This window comes from Eumetopias jubatus, unplaced genomic scaffold, assembly GCF_037043125.1.
Source record: "Eumetopias jubatus isolate StellerSeaLion01/CBP00866 unplaced genomic scaffold, mEumJub1_p1.0 scaffold_8, whole genome shotgun sequence".
NCBI lineage: Eukaryota > Metazoa > Chordata > Mammalia > Carnivora > Otariidae > Eumetopias > Eumetopias jubatus.
In genome coordinates this window covers 82,912,380-82,934,218 of record NW_028274814.1, presented here as the reverse complement: position 1 = coordinate 82,934,218, position 21,839 = coordinate 82,912,380, and the positions used below count along the sequence as shown (strand labels likewise).

At 40.1% G+C, this 21,839-nt stretch overlaps 1 protein-coding gene and 1 pseudogene across 1 annotated transcript; both read left to right on the top strand.

Moving 5' to 3' along the window:
* Positions 1-8,572: 8,572 nt before the first annotated feature.
* GTSF1 (gametocyte specific factor 1) lies at positions 8,573-20,680 on the top strand. Its single transcript, XM_028125562.2, has 6 exons — positions 8,573-8,588; positions 15,647-15,747; positions 18,017-18,143; positions 18,766-18,849; positions 19,308-19,371; positions 20,578-20,680. Exons 1-6 carry the CDS (start codon positions 8,573-8,575, stop codon positions 20,678-20,680), a joined length of 495 nt encoding a protein of 164 aa, XP_027981363.2.
* Positions 11,497-12,130, top strand: LOC114225793 (non-histone chromosomal protein HMG-14 pseudogene; annotated as a pseudogene).
* Positions 20,681-21,839: the final 1,159 nt, after the last annotated feature.

The following is a 21,839-nucleotide window of genomic DNA, read 5'->3' as shown; positions in this document are numbered from 1 at the left end:
GGAAATCTTAACTGTGTTAGGTAACAACTCCATCATTGTTGGCATCTTAACATGTTTTTATTTATTTAAATAAAGAATATTTTTCCTATGACAAGCTTCATTGGATATTTTTATTCTTCCTTGTTTTCACATCCTCATTTGTCAACCAAAAGGCTAGAATGCTTATTTGCCTATTTCCCTTATTAGTAGAAGAAATACAGCTATCATGTGTGCTATGCTATTCTGTTGGAGGTTCTTTATCCTCCAATTATTTTTCTCCTACTCCAAGTCTTGTACTATATGACCATCAGATCAACCTTCTTCAATCAGTTTTGTACAAATCTTCCATGCTTAAAAGATACAGTTTTGGGGGGCACCTGGCTGGCACAGTCAGTAGACCATGTGACTCTTGACCTCGGGGTCGTGAGTTCAAACCCCATGTTGGGTGTGGAGCTTACTTTAAAAAACAGAACAGAACAAAAGCTACAGCTTTTATGACAAGCTGAGTTTGGAGCATGTCTCCAAATCTCCCTTCTTAACTCTTAGAAGTCCGTTTACTCCCATCTTAAATACACCTTATTCTTTTTACTCTGTTCATTTTAAAATGTCATCCCTTAGCCCTTCAATCATTGAAAGCCCTTTCTAGTTTTGTGGGGGTTTTAAGTTTTTTTTTTAATTCTTAATCCTCACCACATTTAAATCTTCCAGGCATCCAGCCTCAATCATACCACAAACCTTCCCAAGATTAGTCAGAATCACATGCTTCTTTATATTTGCTATACCATATACCACTAGCCTGGTGCTATGCATGTAGTAGATATTCACATACTTGGTACTTAAACTGAACCGAGACCCAATTTATAACAGGCCAAAATTTGTTCCTCTTAAGCTGTAATTTTATTTTTCAGCTAGCTAATTTTAAAATAATGACCTTGGTTTGTTGCTAGTTTACCAATTGGTTCAGGTATATTTAGACTTATAATTAAAAGTAGAAGTTATAACCAAATGGATATTTTTTGCCCTTAGAAGTCTTATCCCGGGGCGCCTGGGTGGCTCAGTCGTTAAGCGTCTGCCTTCGGCTCAGGTCATGATCCCAGCATCCTGGGATTCAGCCCCGCATCGGGCTCCCTGCTCAGCAGGAAGCCTGCTTCTCCCTCTCCCACTCCCCCTGCTTGTGTTCCTGCTCCCGCGATCTCTCTGTCAAATAAATAAATAAAATCTTAAAAAAAAAAAGAAGTCTTATCCCTACCTAAGTATTTTCTAGATCCTTTTCAAATGACCTGTTTTTTCCCCCTTCAATTAAAGCAGAAAACAGAAGGGAGAAAAACTAGATACTTTTAGTATCTAACACATTCTAGTATACTTTGTACAAAGGAGGGCTACTGACTTGCTTCCTTAGATTTACGTAATATAAACAAGATTTTTATCTCTTGACTAAGGTCTTACACATATTTTGAATTTTTTATATTTTTTTAAAGATTTTATTTACTTATTTGAGAGAGAGAGAATGAGAGCACGAGAGGAAGAGGGTCAGAGGGAGAAGGAGACACACCGCTGAGTGGGGGGCCCAAGTGGGACTTGATCCCGGGACTCCAGGATCATGACCCGAGCCGAAGACAGTCGCTTAACCAACTGAGCCACCCAGGCACCCTTGAATTTTTTTAATTACACTTTGGTATATTAATATACCAAAGTATATGAAAATTAAAAGGTTAGGAAAAACGGCCCAAAAAGATAAAGATGTCTTCCTCTCTCATATATTCAGTATATGGAATCTTCCCCTAAAAAGCCATGTAATCTTAATTGGGGTGACTACAGGGGCACCTGGGTGGCTTAGTTGGTTAGGCGACTGCCTTCAGCTCAGGTCATGGGATCGAGCCCCGCATGGGGCTCCCTGCTCAGCAGGAAGCCTGTTTCTCCCTCTCCCCCTGCTTGTGTTCCCTCTCTCGCTGTCTCTCTCTCTCTCTATTAAATAAATAAATAAAATCTTTAAAAAAATTGGGGTGACTACATAACTTTTCCTTCAAACCAGGATACTCTTGAGCATGAAAGGGGGAATGTTAATTTTCCTGAGATAAACAAAAAGACAAGTGGGCCATCCTAGTCTTAAGGGATAAAACATCAATAATTAGGCAGTAGTCATTCAAAATATGGATGCCAGATCTACTCATAGCTCACTTTAAGAAGTTTTGAGGGGTACCTGGGTGGTGCAGCCACTTAAACGTCCAACTCCTGGTTTCGACTCAGGTCGTGGTCTCAGGGTGGTGAGATCAAGCCCAGAGTTGGGCTCCACGCTCAGTGCTTAAGACTCTCCCCCCCTCCTCTCTCTCGCTCTCGAATAATATTAAAAAAAAAAAAGTTCTGAGCCCCTTAAAAGAAGGCACAACAGTAACTAAAATATCACTTTTTTTTTGGCCTTTGACATAACATTTGGTCAAAGCTTCAAAAAAAACTTACAGAAAATACTTAGTTTTTTAAAAAAAGCAAAGTTTCAAAGTTATTGCCTCAAAGCCTGCCTAGATTCCCTGAAGTCTTAACTATTCCTTCCATACTCCCATAACAGGTGGTTTATGTCTCCATTTAACATCCCTTCATTCTGATTTACTATTAATAAACTATAAGATGCTTTAGGAGAGGCATGATCTTGACTATGTAATAGTCCTGTGCCCCACTACACACACACAAATCAAAGTTGCTGAATGTGAAGAATCTATACAGACATGGGGTAAAAAGAAAATCAGTACCCTGGCCTAAATATTTATACTGAATAAATCAACCTTTCAAAAACCTTGGTAACAAATTCACTCATCTTCACCAAAAAGTCCTATCAAGGCAATTTAATTATATTTTTCTGTAATAGTAATAAGACATTCTAGCTATAAAGTTTCTTCACTATGATCAAGTTTAAGATTTCCACTTTTACATTCACAGTATGAACTATGGGGGAAAAAATTGCTAGGGCCCATTACTCATATCATAGATAACATACCAAAATATAACTCATTGGTTCCCCAGCTCTAAAGCAATACTTCCCAATCTATCCTCATCAGTAACGCCATCCATTATGATCCCCTAGATCTTTCATTTTGAAATATTTTACAACTGTGCTTATTGAATAATTTTTTTTTCGATTTTATTTATTTGACAGAGAGAGTCACAGCGAGAGAGGGAACACAAGCAGGGGGAGTGGGAGAGGAAGAAGCAGGCTTCCCACTGAGCAGGGAGCCCGATGTGGGGCTCAAACCCAGGAACCTGGGATCATGACCTGAGCCAAAGGCAGACGCTTAACAACTGAGACACCCAGGTGCCCCCAATGTTCCTATTTTTAATTACGCACTTAACTACTGATCAGAATTTATAATTAGATGAGAGAATCAGAACTTTGTTGATAACATTCAAGCCAGAAATAAAGAAATTTAATATTTTAGTCTTCTGGTGAGCTAAGCTTAAGTTTTATTGGCTATCTAAAACACTGAAAATCCCTAAGGAATCTCAAGGACTACTGGAATTCCTTCGATCCTAAAAGCTGGGAAAACTCATTTTCTAACAACGATCTGGGGCGGGGGCCCAGGGGACACCGGGGGGCTCAGTTGATTAAGTACCAGACTCTTGGTTTTGGCTCAGGTCATGATTTCATGGGTCAGCAGGGACTCTGCTTGAAGATTCTCTCCCTCTGCCCCTCCCCACGCTCTCAAAGAAATCATTTTTTTAAGACTTTTTTTAATCCCTCGGGCACTGGTCTTTTTACTCATTAGTCCAGAGTCTGTTTTTAACTTACAATTATTAATTCAAAAATATAATATATAATTTAGGAATAAATGCTAGCATATCTTCAGATAGAACCAGCAAGGATCAGATTCAGTTTAGGGTATTAATCCTGGCTAGCTCCTAGATTGACTCTTTATAAATGCCTTGGTCTCTCATTGTTTTTTCCCTTTTCAAATATATTCAACCTGGGTGAAAAGCCAGACTGAAAGAAAGCTCAGCAGGGATCTTAGATAAACCAGGAACTTTCTGGGTTGGAGATGAATGAACAAAGCATCTAAGAATAGAAAGAAAAGATGTGTGGCGCACTTTTATTTTAAAATCTCCACTGAAAGACAGTTTGGGGTTTTTGTTTATTTATTTAAGAGTTGGTGGGTGTGGGGCGCCTGGGTGGCTCAGTCAGTTAAGCATCTGCCTTTGGCTCATGTCATGATCCCAGGACCCTGGGATGGGGCCCTGTGTCAGACTCCCTGCCCAGCGGGGAGTCTGCTGGTCCTTCTCCCTCTGCCCATCCCTCAGCTCATCCCTCTGCTCATGCTCTCTCTCTCAAATAAGTAAAATCTTTAAAAAATAAAATAAAAGTTAGTGGGCTTATTCACTCGTGCTAAATGGAACAGCTTTCTCAGCTGAGGATCCTGTCACCCTGACAAGGCATTACTGAATGCAGTGAAGCCTGACTTGGGTTCTGGTTTTGTACCCACCCCCTCCATCCTCTCAAGCCCTAGCTCTTCCTCAGAAATCTCAGTCTGCAGGTATCTGAAAAGTACTTATGGGTCACAGTAACAGTGTCAACAATTTCACCAGCTTACTGCAATTTAAAGCCTGAAAAATCACATTTCACTTCAAATCACATTGGCCGCACCGATCTGCATGAATGATGTGATAAATTCAGAGGTTTAGAATTTCAGAAAGGTTACTTTAAGATATTCCTAACAATCTGAAACCGATTTACCAAAACAGCAGCTTTCTCTAAAATGCTTTGTGCTAAGCTTGCAATGAAGCTTTCATTCTTAGCTATTATCTTTCAAGAAGCACTTTAACAGCTTGCTCCTCCTTCACAGGAATTATCCAGGCCACTCAGGTGAAAGAATAGATTTCCTAAATTCAAAACAGTGCCTAGGTCAGTGGTTCTCAGCCCTGACTGCATATTAGAATCATCTGGGTAGCTTTTTAAAAATAACTATGCCCAGCCCTTTCTGATTAATTGGTCTGGAAAGGGAACTTGGCATAGTATGTCTTAAAAGCTCCCCAGATGATTCTAATGTACAGACAAGATTAAAAACCGCTAGCCTACAAGAATGGCTTGGGTGGGGCATCTAACAACACATTTCTTTTTAGGGTCTTAATATGAACCAAAGACTATGAATCACACTCTCCTCACCCCAAGGGCTGATAATCTTTAAAAAAACAAGCCAAAACAAAAACTGGGTAAGGGTGCCTCAGCATGTTAAGGGTCTGTCTTTGGCTCAGGTCATGATCCCACGATCCGGGAACCCGCAGAGCCCCACAGCAAGGCGGGCTCCCTGCTCAGCGGGGAGTCTGCTTCTCCCTCTTCCTCTGCCCCTTACCCTGCCCCCGCTCTTGCATGTGCACGCTCTCAAATAAATAAATAAAATCTTAAAAAAAAAATCAGGTAACAATCTATGTTTACTAAGTAGTCTCATAAAAATAAAATGTCCCATCTCCATGATCCTTTTCACTAAAGTCACATTCAATTCTTGCTATCAGGATAAGTTCTCCTAAGTCACATTTAGGATCTATAAACCACTGAAATGCTCCAAAAGTCCCAATAATTGAGCACTCAGACTAATCTCCCATACTGCCCCCTACAGCTGGACAGTACAAAAATTTTTGTCATAGCGTATTTTTACTCCTTCGTTTTGAAAGTAGTATCACCAGATCCACCTGTAGTACCAACACCTTCCTTTTTTTCTGTCTAACCTTCAAAGGCCACAGTCCCTTTTTTCCGTAATTCCTTCCCAGGTCACATTGGGCTCCACTGATTTCTTCCTAGCGTAAATTTCCAGTCATGACCATATTTTTGGCGTGTTATACTGCCATTTTACCTTTATCCACTTCAGGCCTATTTTCTAAGCACCTCAGGGACAAGAACTGCTTACACGTGTGTGTGTGTGTGAGTTTCCAGAACAAGAATCACAATCTATATTTGGGTTTCCATTTATCAAGTTACAACTCTCTGGCCCTATTTACCTCTCCAACTCTTTTTATTGAGCATTGAGCTCTCACCTCAACTCTTAAGACTCCATTTAATCCAACTAGCGCATCCTTCCTACCAAGCATCCTTAGATACTATAATTGACGTTTGAATTTTAAGATTCTACAATGCTTGCTAAACGAAAACTAGATTTCCCTCGGTGTTTTTTTTTTTGGCTCTTCTACAGACTTATCTCCTTTACTATTTTCCTCTTCCGTTCCCTCAAAATCCAAACTACACTTCTAGCTAGACAACTTCCACAAAGAAGGATTCCTTCTGGCCTGCAGCCCACCCGAGCCACCCATTCCCCCGTCCAGTGCCCAAATCTAAACACTCATTCTCTTTCCTAAGATGGCCGCCACAAACCGCAGGGAAGGCAGTGCGAGTTCCACCCACAGTTTCACCCACGCAAGGCCACTATCGTTCTGGAAACCCGACGAGATTGGGCTGAGAGACGAGAATGGCCCGAGGAGGGGGAGTGTGAAAAGTGAGAAGTGGCCAAGGCGCGGCCTGGGAGGCCTGGAAGACCTGGGAGGTCTAGGGAAGGAGAGCGCACGGAAGACGCTCCTGCGGCCCATCACAGGAAGTGGGGGCCCCACCCACCCGGGGGCCCCACCCACCCCCCCACCCCCTAACGTCAAGGGCGGAAGTGAGCGTTGCTGGGGCGCGGATGTGGGGAGAAAGCGACTGTGCGGAGAACGTGCCTCGACCGAGGTAGGAAAGGCGTCCTCGTCTGGCTTGGGGCCTCCACAAACAACTCACCTTTAGTGTCCTGGGATACCTTCACCATCTAATATCTTCCGTTTTCCGCCTGCCCGTAGCCTTGGGCCTTGTGGGTTCTCAGGGCTGCTGTTTTGGCTACGCGTAGTCCGGCCACCGTGTGTCCTCTCGAGGGCCTCCCTACCTCCTTTGTCTACATTGTTTTAAGTTAACCACCTTCCCCACCTTCTCCTGTTTAGTCCCATTGCTTAAATCTACTCTGATTGTTTTGTTTAAAGGAAGAAAGACGATTGTTTTACTGAGACCCCAGCTCTTTTAAGAGTTTAACCAGTTGCTTCAGGCTACATCCAGCCCCCAAACTTGACTGCTTCGCGTAATTTGTCCGTTTCACCGCGGTCTAGTACTAGGGAAAAGGTAAAGAATCGCCTGTTAACAGTTTGGTACGAAGGAGACTTCAGTGGACATGGCTGAATGATGAAGCTATGGATTCCAGTGTTCTAAATCTACTGTAATTAATCTTTTTGCCCCCAGAGTTTAGGGTGGCTTTCCATAAGTTGCTGAATCTGGCGCTGATTGTTTCTCTAAGCACCCTAAAATCAAGGAACATAATACTTGGTTCTTCCTTCCAAAAGTCTTATTTTTTATTAAAAAAAAGTGTGAAGTAACTATGTATACGTAAAACTTGTCAAAAGGAAGGTCAGAATTTCTTAATCCAGATATGAAAAAAATTTTTTTACAAGTTTCGTTAGTAAATGTCATTAACAAATGGGCTGTGGAGCAAATTACCAAACTAGAGTTCCAGCTGATCACTTGTGTTTCTTACCATAGATTCCAAGGCTGCTTATGTCATAGAATGGGGGGAAGGGGTGTGGAACTGTATGAAGGGCCAAAGGAAAGCTTGCTTTAGAGGCAACACCTGTAAATCTAGCTAATTGTCAGAAGTTTCCTATGAGAATGGTTTCATATAAATTTATTTTCCCATAATGATTAGTTTATTTAATCACAGTGTTAAATAGGGAGAGATCTTTGGTAGAAGAGGATTCAAACCACAGAATCATTTCTTGTTTTAATCTTCCACATTTCTGTTGTTCTTTTTTTACTGTGTTATCCATAAAATGGATATTTCTTAAATCCTAACAATCAGAAGTTTTCCCTCAGTGCTTAGAGGGAGTGAGTACTAACTAGAGAGACTTAACCGAGTCTATCCATTTTAGTATAGGGGATTGGTGGAGGAGAGGGGAGGTGAAGCATCACTGGACTAAGTGTGACACTTCCTGATCATGTTTAGAAAAGTCATAGAAATAGTAAGCTAGGGGCCCCTGGGTGGCTCAGTCAGGCGACTGCCTTCGGCCCAGGTTATGATCTAAGAGTCCTGGGATGGGGCCCTGCATCAGGCTCCCTGCTCAGCTGGGAGTCTGCTTCTCCCTCTCCCTCTGCCTCCTCCCCCCTGCTCATGCTCTCACTCGCTCTCAAATAAATAAATAAAATCTTTTTTTAAAAAAATAGTAAGCTAGAATGTCTCTAGGCTTATGGGATGGATTAAGTGCATACTGGTGGACCTAGACTTTCAGTATTCCCAGGTCCCAGGGGAGAGCAAGACTGGCAGCCTGCCCATCCTGTATTTTTAAGAACTTGAGAGCTTTAAAATAGTACCCTATTCTTATGTTTATCCTAAAGTTTAAATAGTAGTACTCTTGTGGTCTTGACTTGCCCCCTTTAATGTTAAATAGCATCGAACCCTAATGGATGGTAAACAGTGACAGGTTGTTGAAATGGCACTTAAAGTAGACTATCTTATCACCTGAATACACTTTAAATTAGTAGTCCTGTTTACTGAACCACTGCTTTTTTTCCCCCCCCTCAGCGCTTGGATTCAGCTGCTTCATTTCCAACATGGAAGAAACTTACAGTACGTATTTCTTACTGCTTTTAGAGAATAAGTTAAATTCTTTACATATAGTTTTATGTCTGACAAGACCTTTAGTGTTTTGGGAAAGATTCACATTTCTCCCTCAACTGCTGAGGATGTCTGTGTGGTAGTAGAGAAGTTCCCAAATTTGAAATAAGACACTTGAAATTTATCAAGCTTTGAAAAGGCTACAGTTGGGACATCTGTGTTAAACTATATTTTTATTAAATGAAACATAATTTCGCAGGACTTCAGTTTCTCCTATTAAGGACAAGGGGATAGTAACCTCTGTTTTCTATTTTGAGAGACAATATGATATTCATAATAATGCTGATATACATTGAGTTCTTGGGGTTAAAGAAATCCTAGGAAGAATTCTTATTTCTCAAGTGATCCAGGAATATTTAATGGCCCAAGAAGTCGGAACGGAGCTAGCATCTAGAATCATAGAAATGTAGAAACAAAAGAAACCCCAAAAATCATTTCATTTAACGTTTGGATTTTACATGGTAGAAAATAGAACCTAGATTAACTGATTTGCCCAAGGTTACATAGTTACAGAGTCATATGTTGTTCGTATGTAATGCCACACTTGATACCATAAGGCACTATGGTTTTTAGGCCCTGACCAAGTTTAAGGAACATCTGCATCAATGAGTGGATGAAACTTATCAACAGGGCCTACTTTGTTTCTTACTTTGCTATATTGTTCAGAGTCTCTTTGGAGTTAATTCCAACTAAAGGATATTTTTTGTCCCATTCTACCTTCAAGGGAGGGTCCAATAGAATCTTAATCACCGATATATAGAAACTACATGGAAATAGTTTCATTAAATATCTATATCAGAGGTTCTCAAACTTGAGCATGCAGCAGGATCACCCAGGGAGCTCATTAAAATTCAGGTTGCTGGACTTACCCCAGAATTTCTTTTTGTTTGTTTGGTTTGGGGGGGGGCTTTTTTGTGTTTTGTTGTTGTTGTTTACCCCCAGAATTTCTGATTCAGAAGGTCTGGGACCCAAGAATTTGCAATTCTAATATGTTCTCAGTTGAGGCTGCTGATCTGAGGACCACACTTTGAGAATCATTGATCTAGAAGACTGATTCCCCTTGGTCTTCCTTAGGGCTCTCTCCCCTACTTCCTTAATTTTTTTTTTTAAGATAATGTAGGAGTGCCTGGGTGGCTCAGTTGTTTAGGTATCTGCCTTCAGCTCAGGTCATGATCCCCGAGGATCCCCTGGGATTGAGCCCCACGTTGGGTTCTCTGCTTGGTGGAGAGCCTGCTTCTCCCTCTCCGTCTGCCCCTCTGTGTGCTCTCTCTCTCAAATAAATAAATAAAATATTTTTTTAAGATTATTTATTTGAGAGAGAGAGAATGAGAGACAGAGAGCATGAGAGGGAGGAAGGTCAGAGGGAGAAGCAGACTCCCTGCCGAGCAGGGAGCCCGATGTAGGACTCGATCCCAGGACTCCAGGATCATGACCTGAGCCACCCAGGCGCCCAATAAAATATTTTTTTAAAAGATATTTTAATGTAAATCTGGAATTCCATGTGAAATAGGTAGATTTATATTGATTCTTGGAAGCTTACTACTCTCTATTAAATTAGAAAGCAACAACTCCTGTATATGTCTCTCATTCTTTACTTTTTTCAGCCATAATTTTTTGCTTAGAAAAAAAAATCACCTGGGAGTTGTTATAAATGCACAATCTCTGGGCCCCATCCCAGACCTATTGAATCAGAATCTGCATTTTAACACGGTCCCCAAGTAATTTAACACTGCCTTAGGATATACTTGACCTTCTTCCCAAATTGGCCTTAAACTATAACCTTAATCTGATCTAAAGATCTCCAGCTTCTGTTTGGGGCTGTACCTCTTAACTGATGATACTTTTGTCAGGTCTAGTTCCCTATTTCTATGAAGTTTCCTCCATTTCTCACCATGGGTTTCAGTACCCAGGCGTGAGAAACATCTGGGTGTTATGCTAAACGAAATAAGTCAATCAGAGAAAGACACGTATCATATGATCTCACTGATATGAGGAATTCTTAATCTCAGGAAACAAACTGAGGGTTGCTGGAATGGTGGGGGTTGGGAGAGATGGGGTGGCTGGGTGATAGACATTGGGGAGGGTATGTGCTATGGTGAGCTCTGTGAGTTGTGTAAGACTGTTGAATCACAAACCTGTACCTCTGAAACAAATAATACATTATATGTTAAAAAAAAAAAGAAGATAGCAGTAAGGGAAGAATGAAGGGAGGGAAATCGGAGGGGGAGATGAACCATGAGAGACTATGGACTCTGAGAAACAAACTGAGGGTTCTAGAGGGGAGGGGGGTGGGGGGATGGGTTAACCTGGTGATGGGTATTAAAGAGGGCACGTACTGCGTGGAGCACGGGGTGTTATACGCAAACAATGAATCATGGAACACTACATCAAAAACTAATGATGTAATGTACGGTGATTAACATAACATAATAAAAAAGAATAGTTTGGAAAAAAAAAAAAGAAACATCCAAGTCTATGGTTTTGGAGAGAGCTTGTCCACAGGGCCTACTCTGTTTTCCAAACTAAGTTATATTCCCAAAAAGCCAGATAGAATTTTTGATGAGCAGTTTGATAGTATTTATTACAAGTGTAAAGTATTTGTTACTTTAAATGTGCATATACTTCAATGCAGCACTTAGGTATCTGCCCAAGTGAAATACTCCTCGTACACAAAGAAGTATATACCAGATTGTTAGTCACAGCATTTTATATAATAATAAAAAACTGGAGATGACCTAAACGTCCATCAGTAAGAGAAATGATTAAGAATCTGTGGCAGGGCATTAGCTCGGGCGGCAGGAGGAGCGGTAGCGGCCAGGCAGCCCAGCTTCGCGAAGGGTCTCGGCGTGCCGCGCGCGGCCCGCAGGCACCCGGCACGCGCCCGCCCCGCCGCCACCATGCCCAAGAGGAAGGTCAGCTCCGCCGAGGGGGCGTCGAAGGAGGAGCCCAAGAGGAGGTCGGCGAGGTTGTCAGCTAAACCTGCTCCTGCAAAAGTGGAAACGAAGCCAAAAAAGGCGGCAGGAAAGGATAAATCTTCAGACAAAAAAGTGCAAACAAAGGGGAAAAGGGGAGCAAGGGGAAAACAGGCTGAAGTGGCTAACCAAGAAACGAAAGAAGACTTACCTGCAGAAAACGGAGAAACTAAAAATGAGGAGAGTCCAGCCTCCGATGAAGCAGGAGAGAAAGAAGCCAAGTCTGATTAATACCATAAACCATGTCTTATCAGTGGTCCCTGTTGCCCTTCTTGTACAATCCAGAGGAATATTTTTATCAACTATTTTGTAAATGCAAGTTTTTTAGTAGCTCTAGAAACATTTTTAAGAAGGAGGGAATCCCACCTCATCCCATTTTTTAAGTGTAAATGCTTTTTTTTAAGAGGTGAAATCATTTGCTGGTTGTTTATTTTTTGGTACAACCAGGAAATAGTGGGATATTGAATGTGGGAGGCTTTGATTGTCTTGGGTGTCAGCTCAACATTCCATAGCTGGGGTAGTTTTTATATTTTATAATAATACCAAGCACACTAAATGGCAATTTGGAGTCGGTCGTGCATTTACTATGTCTTGAATATTTTAAATTACTTCTATTCCCATGTTGTTTTTGGTAGAATTGTTTCCTAAAGAAAACCACTCCTAGATCTTGGCTCTCCCGGTCAGAGTTCTGGTGCACTCTGTAACATCTTGGTCGTGGTAGTCCGGTTTTCCTAGTAACTCTGTTAATGTGCTGTGCAAGATTGAGAATTTGAGTATGTAGTATATATGATATTAAATTGTGAATTAATGGGACTTAACAATGTAACAGTGTATCAGCATTTGAAGATCTTGGTACTTGATAATACTGTTAAGGAAAATTTGCCTCCAAATTTTAAGCTGGAAGGTCACTGGAATAACTTTTAGAAAAGAATCACAACTACGTGGTTTTTTTAGATTTTCGGTACATATGTTAAGAATTGTGTACAAATTGAAACGTCTGTACTGATCCTCAAAACAACCAATAAAAAATTAAGAATTTTGTGAAGCACATAAAAAAAAAAAAAACCTATGGCAGGGGTGCCTGGGTGGCTCAGATGGTTAAGTGTCTGCCTTCAGCTCAGGTCATGATCCCCCCTGGGATCGAGCCCCACGTCGGGCTCCCTGCTTCTCCTCCTCCCTCTGCTTCTCCCCCTGCTCATGCTCTCTCTCTCTCTCTCTCTGTACCTCTGTGTCTCAAATGAATAAATTTAAAAAAAACTTAAAGGGCGCTGGGTGACTCAGTTGGTTAAGCGACTGCCTTCAGCTCAGGTCATGATCCTGGAGTCCCGGGATCGAGTTCCGCATCGGGGTCCCTGCTCCACGAGGAGCCTGCTTCTCCCTCTGACCCTCTCCCCTCTCATGTACTCTCTCTCTTTCTCACTCTCTCAAATAAATCTTTAAAAAAAAATTAAATAAATAAATAAAATCTATGGCAAATCCGTATGCAGCACTGAAATATTCCTATTTGGGTTTGATTTGCTTTTATTTTGTTTGTTTTTATATTCTTTTTATATCCTGACATAGAAGGAGCTCCAGGATATATTAAGTTAAAAAAAAGAAAAAACAAGTGGGGCACCTGCCTGGCTCAGGTGGAAGAGCATACAACTCTTGATCTTAGGGTCATGAGTTCAAGCCTCACATTGGGGGTAGAGATTACTAAAAAATATAAATAAAAACTTAAATAGCAAAATAGGCACAGGAAATCCTGTCACATGCTACAATATGGATGAACCTTGAGAACATTATGCTAAATGAAATGTCAGTCAAAAAAAGACTATGATTTTACTTATATGAAGTATCTGGAATAGTCAGACTCATAGAAACAAGAAGTAGAATTAGTGATTGCCAGGGATTGGGAAGAGGAGAGAATGGGGAATTATTGCTTAATGGGTATCGAGTTTCAGTTTTGCAAGATGAAAAATTCTGGAAACTGGTTGCATAACAATGTGAATATACTTAACACTACCTAACTATACACTTAAAATTGGTTAAGGTGGTAAATTTTATGTTATATATTTTTATCACCATTAGAACTTTTTTAATTAAAAGTAAAATAAAAATTTTTAAATCTAGAAAACCAGTTTAGAGCTAACCTAAGTTACCAGAGGCCAGGAAGTAAAACATTGTGATAGGAAGTCATTATCAACTCTGATATATGTCACTGTATAGGCAGTGTAATGTGTATGAATCATAAGGTATGTCTAGTCTGTCAGCTGCTGACATGGCCTAACATTTGCTTCATTTAATAATGAAGGGAAGCTAATAAGAATTTTATCTGTAAACCCTGGGTGTCCTGAAGCTTCAGAAATATGAAAAGATGCTGGTCAGGATGAGCCTGGTTGGCATAATAAACTTGCCTGTCCTCTAAGACTTTTCCTTCCTATTCATTCTGTCCTTCAAGTCACCTTTCTGGCTCATTTGCATCACGATCATGGTTAGCAATTTTTTCCATGTTTACCACTCTTCCAGTGAAACTGTCTGTTTCAATTCCCCACTGGCTTCTGATTTTCATAGCAGTCTCCTGGTTTATAAGCTCCTTATCAAATGTGAATTGTTTATCTTATTTCACTTTTATCATCGCCTTCAGTGATGGTAACAGCATTTTATTAGGTTGCCCCTTGTCCTCCTTATAATACACTCAGAATGTGCTTAACCCTTTTAGTTTCCCTTCATTAACCAAGCTTGCTAAAATTTGTAAAGCCTACAGGTAGCTTTACACATTTAGAGAAACTTCTTTAGTAACTATGTAGAGATGATTCCTTAAAGTATAGTCTTTTTTTTTTTTTTTTTTTAATTTGACAGCGAGCACAAGCAGGGGAAGTGGCAGAGGGAAGGGGAGAAGCAGACTCCTCACGGAGCAGGGGGAGCCCGATGTGGGACTCGATCTCAGGACTCCGGGATCATGACCTGAGCCGAAAGTAGTCGCTTAACCGACTGAGCCACCCAGGCGCCTGAAAATACAGTCTTCTAAGAGAAATTTTAAATGGCATGATCTAGGGCGCCTGGGTGGCTCAGTCGGTTAAGCGACTGCCTTCGGCTCAGGTCATGATCCTGGAGTCCCGGGATCGAGTCCCACATCGGGCTCCCTGCTCAGCAGGGAGTCTGCTTCTCCCTCTGACCCTCTTCCCTCTCGTGCTCTCTATCTCTCATTCTCTCTCTCTCTCAAATAAATAAATAAATAAATAATCTTTAAATAGCATGATCTAGGGTAGGGGCTTTCTTTCACAGAGTAGCTCCATATGTCTGCAGTTGTCTTAAATTTAGGACATTCTGTTTTTGCAGATTATTTTTTTTATCTGCCCAATTTGATAATCACTAGATTAAAGAATTCTCTGATTTTTTTTCATCTGTGTGTCAAACTATGAAAAGTAAAACCACCTATCTGATAAAGATACTGGTTTCTTTTGAGAGGTATCTAGAGTAACCAAGATCAGGAACTACTTATAGTAGTAAGTCCAAGGAGACAGATGAAAAAGAAATCATCTATCAAGCTTCCATAGAGCTTATAACTGATCTAGAGCAGTCCTTATGAACTTTTTTCATGTCATAACATACTAGTAAATAGGCAAGAATGCTGGCAAAGGGGAGTAACTGCCCTCAACTTGCCCTAGAAGTGACTGGTAGGGGATGGGGGGGCATGTGCAGAAGTACCCCGCACCAGAATATTGGCACACCATCCATTTTAACTTTAGCATACTGGTTGAGAGGCTTTGCTTAGGTTAGCTAGAGATAAGAATGACCCTGAATTAGCACGTCTAGAAGGGAAAAGAGGGTATCGTTTCATTTAACTTTATTGTTGTTTTCATTGTTGGTTACCCTTAGTATAAAACAAATTTTAAATGTTTAGTCACCCTTTTTTTTTTAATTCCAAGTTCTTGTTAGACTGTCACATTCTATTCTTATAGATTCTGTTTAAAAATCCAGTGTGCCTGGACTACTGTAGTTTTACAAAGGCTTAAAGCTTAAGCTTTATATTTATCCTACTCTTCTCTCTTTCAGTCGATTCCCTGGACCCTGAAAAGCTATTACAATGCCCCTATGATAAAAACCACCAGATCAGGGCCTGCAGGTTTCCTTATCATCTTATCAAGTGCAGAAAGGTAAGGCATTATTTTCATAATTTGCCTTGTAATGACCTCTTGAGTTCTTTTAAAAAGCCAAATTTTGTAAATATCATATAATTTTAGCAAAAATGTTTTAATTTAATGCCAGACTTGTTTTAGTAATCTGCTTTTGTGTTAAATACCAACATTTATAGAAAGGAGTTTACTTCTTGAGTACATAGCTTTTTCTTGTTTTTTTTTCTTCTCCCTAACTAGTGACAAAGCGCCCTCTATCTACTCTTCTCACACTTCATAAAACAGAGGAAAAACTAATTTTTGCTAGCAATGCGAAATTCCTCTTGCCTTGTGAATTTGATGTGTTCATTGTCCTGATAAGGATTGAGTGCCATAATACTTAATTCTGATTTCTTTTTGTTTGGAAATTTTAGAGAAGTTAAACAGCTAGAGGTTAGCCTAAGAAAAGATTATTCCTAAAAATAACGGTTTCTGCAAGTTTCAGTCTTTGGTTGAAGCATCTTTTGGTGGGGGACAACTTACCAGAGTTTGAGTTTTTTTCTCTGGTCACTTTTTTGTAGTCTTAGATATAAACTACTTTAATGCTGGCATACTAATTGAGGCACTTTGAAAGGATTGTTAGAATACAGTTGTCGGATACAAAGGCCAAAGGTCTTTGGGATTCATGCTTGGACAGCATTTTTGGTATTTAATCCAAACTGCACACAATTCATGTATGCATTAACATCCTTTAAAGGGTGTTTCTGTTGCAGTCCTCATGGCATGATTATCATGCCTTTGTTGATCATTTCTGCAGCTCTTTTAAATCTCTAGAGCAAAGGGGCGCCTGGGTGGCTCAGATGGTTAAGCGTCTGCCTTCGGCTCAGGTCATGATCCTGGGGTCCTGGGATCAAGCCCTGCATCGGGCTCCCTGCTCGGCGGGGAGTCTGCTTCTCCCCCTGCTCATGCTCTCTCTCTATCTCTGTGTCTCGAATGAATACATAAAAAAAAAAAATCTTTAAATCTCTAGATTTAAAGTTGACTTGGATAATGTGGACCAGCAGATACTACCACGACTTCCTTCCCTAGGATTGCAAACATGTCCCTAAGGATAAAGGTTGGGAAAGGAAACTAAGCAATAAAAAGACATTGTCTTTAACTCCCTTTTTTTTTTTTTAAGAGAGTGAGAAAGCACCTGCACTAGGGGAAGAGGGGGGGGCGGGGGCGGGGGGGGGGAGGGGGAGAGAGATAATCTTAAGCAGTCTCCATGCCCAGGTCAGAGCCCAACCCAGGGCTCCATCTCACGACCCTGAGATCCTGACCTGAGCTGAAATCAGGAGTCAGACGTTTAACCAACTGAGCCACCCAAGCACCCCTTTAACTCCCCTCTTCTAATGCTCTTAATCTTTGACCACAGAAATCTTTGCATTGGAATGCTCAGTATCCCTTATGAAAATCATGGAGATAATTGCCCTCATAATTTTCTTCATCCTCTATTTTTTCTTAGCATCCTTCCACTTCACATTATTTTTACTTTTTTGAATATTATTTGTGATAAATTTTTTGCTTCTAATAAATCAGCTTCTTAATTCCTGGTATGCTAACTATAGGATTTGATATATGATAAACACTTTGGGTTTTTTGTTTTGTTTTAAAATAAAAAACTTGATCAGCAGAGTAGACTCTCTCATTTAGACTTTTCCATAGTGAAATAGCTGAAATAAAGGCCCAATTGTTCACAGCCTCATTTCAGGCATCGTTACTTGAAATAAGCGCTCCTGTGTTAATCTGAAAACTCACTGGTCAGCTTCTTCTGCGGCTCCCTCCCCGCCGCTGTTTTCCAGCACTACTGCATGGCAATAGCAGGCGCACTACTGCAGTGCAGACTAAGAGTATGTTTTCGTGTTACTGTTTCCTGAATATCACCCTTCAGAGACATCCAGAGAGCTCCACCATTACAGGCTGTGCTGCCAGTCTTGGGACCCTGAGAAATATGGTTCAAATACCCAATCCTAAATTCACTGTTTACTCCCCTATAAGCCACTGTAAACCCAGTATCTGTGTTGTCAGCCTCTACGAGCATAAGAAAGCAGCTTACATTTTGATGAGTTTGAGGTCATCTGTACAGTCTGTGTGAGTGAGAAATAATTCATTCCCTCTTAATTTTCTACCATGAGTTTACCTACCATAGTTAAGCCACAAGTTTATTGAGAGATTTTAGAGGAGTCATTTATAGAATAAGGCTAAGCCACTCCCTTTGAACCTGAAGAGAATCAAAGAATTGATAGACCTCTTAATTTTTGTTCCACAGAATCATCCTGATGTCGCAAACAAATTGGCTACTTGTCCCTTCAATGCTCGCCACCAGGTTCCTCGGGCTGAAATCAGTCATCATATCTCAAGCTGTGATGATAAAAGTTGTATTGAGCAGGATGTTGGTAAGACTAGCTAAAAGGTTTCAGTCCTAGAGGTTAGTCCCTTCAGATTTGTATTATGCCCCATTGTCACCTTGATATTTGGCTTTCATCATTTCAGAAGAATAGTACCTTTCTGCCCTTGAGTATTTTATCTCATCAATAAAAGGTTGTCAGGCTGTGTTTATCAGACTGCTTTCTCTTCTGAACAACCTGATCCATCTTACCAATAATTCATCTAAAAATAAAAAGCCTTTTATTGTCATAAATATGGTAAACATCTTTGTTTCAGCTTCTTTTTCTTCTGCAAGGGGATAAGACCTCTGCTTAGCTTTCGTAGCATCTGTTTTTCAAAAACAAAGATGTATTAGGCTACCCTGAAACATTTTTTTTTTAAAGATTTTATTTATTCAGAAGAGACAAAGAGAGACAGGCAGAAGGAGAAGCAGGCTCCCCGCTGAGCAGGGAGCCTGATGCGGGACTCGATCCCAGGCCCGTGGGATCATGACCTGAGCCAAAGGCAGACGCTCAACGACTGAGCCACCCAGGCGCCCTACCCTGAAACATTTTTAAGCCACTTAACCCCTTTAAACATAATAACCTGATGATGTCCCCTTTTTACATCAGAATCTTTGTTATCTTGCAGTCAACCAAGGCAGGAACCTTGGACAAGAGACTCTGGCTGAGAGCACATGGCAGTGCCCTCCTTGCGATGAGGACTGGGATAAAGGTGAAGTGTCTGTACCTCTTTCTTCACAATGTCTAAATCACAAGTCATTTGCTTTAGACAGAAGGAAGGTTTTCCTTTTTTAGGAACATACCATGTTGTTCGGAACGCCTTATTATTTTTATTGGGCCCCAAAATGAATACATTTGTATCACTGTGCAGACACATGGAACAGCCTATCCCTCTTGATTGGAAAAAGCACTTCTTTACATCTGTTTTTTTCCATAAATTATGTTGTACCATCTGTGTTTGGTTGTTACTGGGCACGTTTATTATTATTTATATTGCTTGTGTTTATATCCTTCAATTAAATTCCCGCTACTGTGTCACTTCAGCAGGGTACTTGATCAATTTTTAAATTTCTCTAAACTTAGGTGTATTATTTCCCACCTTACAGATTCAGCTAGCCTAAACTGGTGTTTTACCTAGGAGTGTCACAAACCGTGTTCTTTCTTTGGCAGATCTATGGGAACAGACCAGCACCCCATTTGTCTGGGGCACAGCCAACTACTGTGGCAACAACAGGTAAATGAAATGGGCTCATTCCCAGCACTGCCTCCCAAAATCCAGGTGACCTGTTACCAAAAGAAGCCACCAAAGCATGATTTGATCTCTTTCCTTAATGATGTTACTTGGTGGTAACTTAGTCTAGATAGTTTTGATGGGTTATTTTCCTTATTTATTCCTCGATTCATAAAAAGGTCACATGCTTTGTGTTAATCACTATGGAAACACAAAAATACTAGCTTATAGTCTAGCAAGAGAGACAGTGATACCAGACATTCTTATGTCTAAGTTGGGGTTTTTTGCTGAGCTGGCATTATTTTAATACTTTGAAAAAATTCACCAGCGACACCACTCTGGGTAATTAGTGTCTAAGGAAAAATAATCCTGAAAGTTCTTGATTTGAAAATGGGCAAGCCAGAGTACCTATTGGGTAGGGAAGAAAATGCACCTCTTCTTTCCACTGATTTTGTATCTAATTTGTATCTAAGTGTGGGGCTTGAACTCATAACCCTGAGATCAAAACCTGAGCTGAGATCAAGAGTCAGATGCTTAACCACTTAACCGACCAAGCCACCCAGGCACCCCTTTATCTAATTTAAATCTATGAGATTTCTCATTACTGCTTCATCTTCAAACCTTACAAGATCAAGTTTCAGATATTCAGCAATAAGAATATTTATGGATTAGAAAATGAAGGAATGAGATGCCAGACTTCATTTTTCCCCAAATAGAACGCTTATCAATTTTTCTTAGCTCCTAAGATAAGTTAGTAATTGTACATGTACCTTATTTTGTGTGTGCACTAAAATAGAAAAACTTAAAAGATGAATTTTAAGAGTACAATTTTAATTTTACCTTAGTTCTATGAGATATGTTGCCTTTGGTTTGGTTGTCTTGGCATTTTATTTTATCTCTTAACATTTATTGAGTGAGTTGATGAGCCTGTCATATAACTGAATAGTAGATGGCATTGCTGTTTATCTCAATTTCTGGAAAATGAAAATGGTTAGTCCCATCTTAATGCTTGTACAGAACAGTGAGCTTTTCAGAGAAGTAGTAATCATTCTAATTGCAAGAATGTTTTGATGGAAATGTGTTTACATTTCAGAATGTAGTTTGCTGTTTTCCCCCAAATTACAAAAAACACATTTTGATTGTCTTGTGTGTGCCTGCCTGAAGAATACAGATATGCTGGCATAGGCAAATTTGTCTTTGTTTTTGCAGCCCTGCAAGCAATATAGTTATGGAACATAAGAGTAACCTGGCTTCAGGCATGCGTGTTCCCAAGTCTCTGCCGTATGTTCTGCCATGGAAAAACAGTAAGTGAAATAAAGGCAAAATGCTTTTACTCTTTTCATTGTGCTAAATACAGTTGGTCTTGATTATTCAAAGACATAGTCAGTGTGAACACATTGCACTCACATGACCCTGAGAGTGAGTGCCTCCTTAAATTTTGCATTCTGAGCACCTCGGGCGGCCCTGGTTAGTAACAGGTGTAACAGGAAATTATGAATAAGAAAATAGAAGATCGCAGAAACAAAAGAATATTTTCACGTTGGGATGACCACTGACATCAAATACCTTGGGTAAATTTGGAGACCAATAAAAAGGCTACTGATAACTGGGTAGGAGGAAGTCATCCCTGACACTCAAGGCATAATATCAGTAGAAATTGGGATTAGAAATTGGATTGCAGAGACCTAAAAGGAAATGAGTAGAAAGAAAATGAAAGTAATAAGTTATAGGAACTAGCAGAAGAATAGTATTCTGATGTCTTCCCTAGACATCAGAAGCTGTGCCAAGTAAATAGGTACTAAATTCATATCATATCACCCTGATAAATTCCCACATATGGAACACCCAAGATACTATCATTTTTATTTAATACAAACTTTCCTAATGTTGCCCCCAAATTCAGATTCCCTTGATGTCAGTCTTTGCTACTATTTGAGCTAATTTTTTAGGTGGCTAGAGGATTCCCTTTAAAACATTTCCCTTTGGATACTTGCATTTCCCCAAAAAAATGAGTTCACCACATCATATGCCTAACGGCTAGAAAGGTAATATACTATTCTTTTCCCATGCTCTTGAATAGAATCCGATCACTAATTTTAAATTCTTCCACTTTTATATTGTAATTCAGTATACCCCAAGAATAAGTCATTTGTGTTTAGTAAGAATAGGGGAAGGAGTGAATTTCAATTGTCATGGTGTATTTATTTTGAAATATTTCTACTCTATAGATGGAAATGCACAGTAACTGAATATCTCATCAAGTAAGTGTTTCAGTTTTATTTCACTATCTCTTCAGATGGTAGCAAGATTTAACTGGACATAAAGCAATTTGGGTCCAATTTTCTTTCAGATTATGGTACCAAATTAAAGCTTTGTGTGTGCCTGTGTTTTTTAAGTATATAGCTTCTGTTATGGCTCTACACGCTAATGAATAGGCATTTACTAGTTAAATTAGAATTCTGTTAACATGC

What these genes read in the sequence shown, in the direction of transcription:
- GTSF1 (XM_028125562.2), top strand. An exon ending in ATCTTATCAAGTGCAGAAAG is followed by an intron (nt 15,748 to 18,016) that starts GTAAGGCATTAT and finishes TTTGTTCCACAG; the next exon opens with AATCATCCTGATGTCGCAAA. An exon ending in TTGTATTGAGCAGGATGTTG is followed by an intron (nt 18,144 to 18,765) that starts GTAAGACTAGCT and finishes GTTATCTTGCAG; the next exon opens with TCAACCAAGGCAGGAACCTT.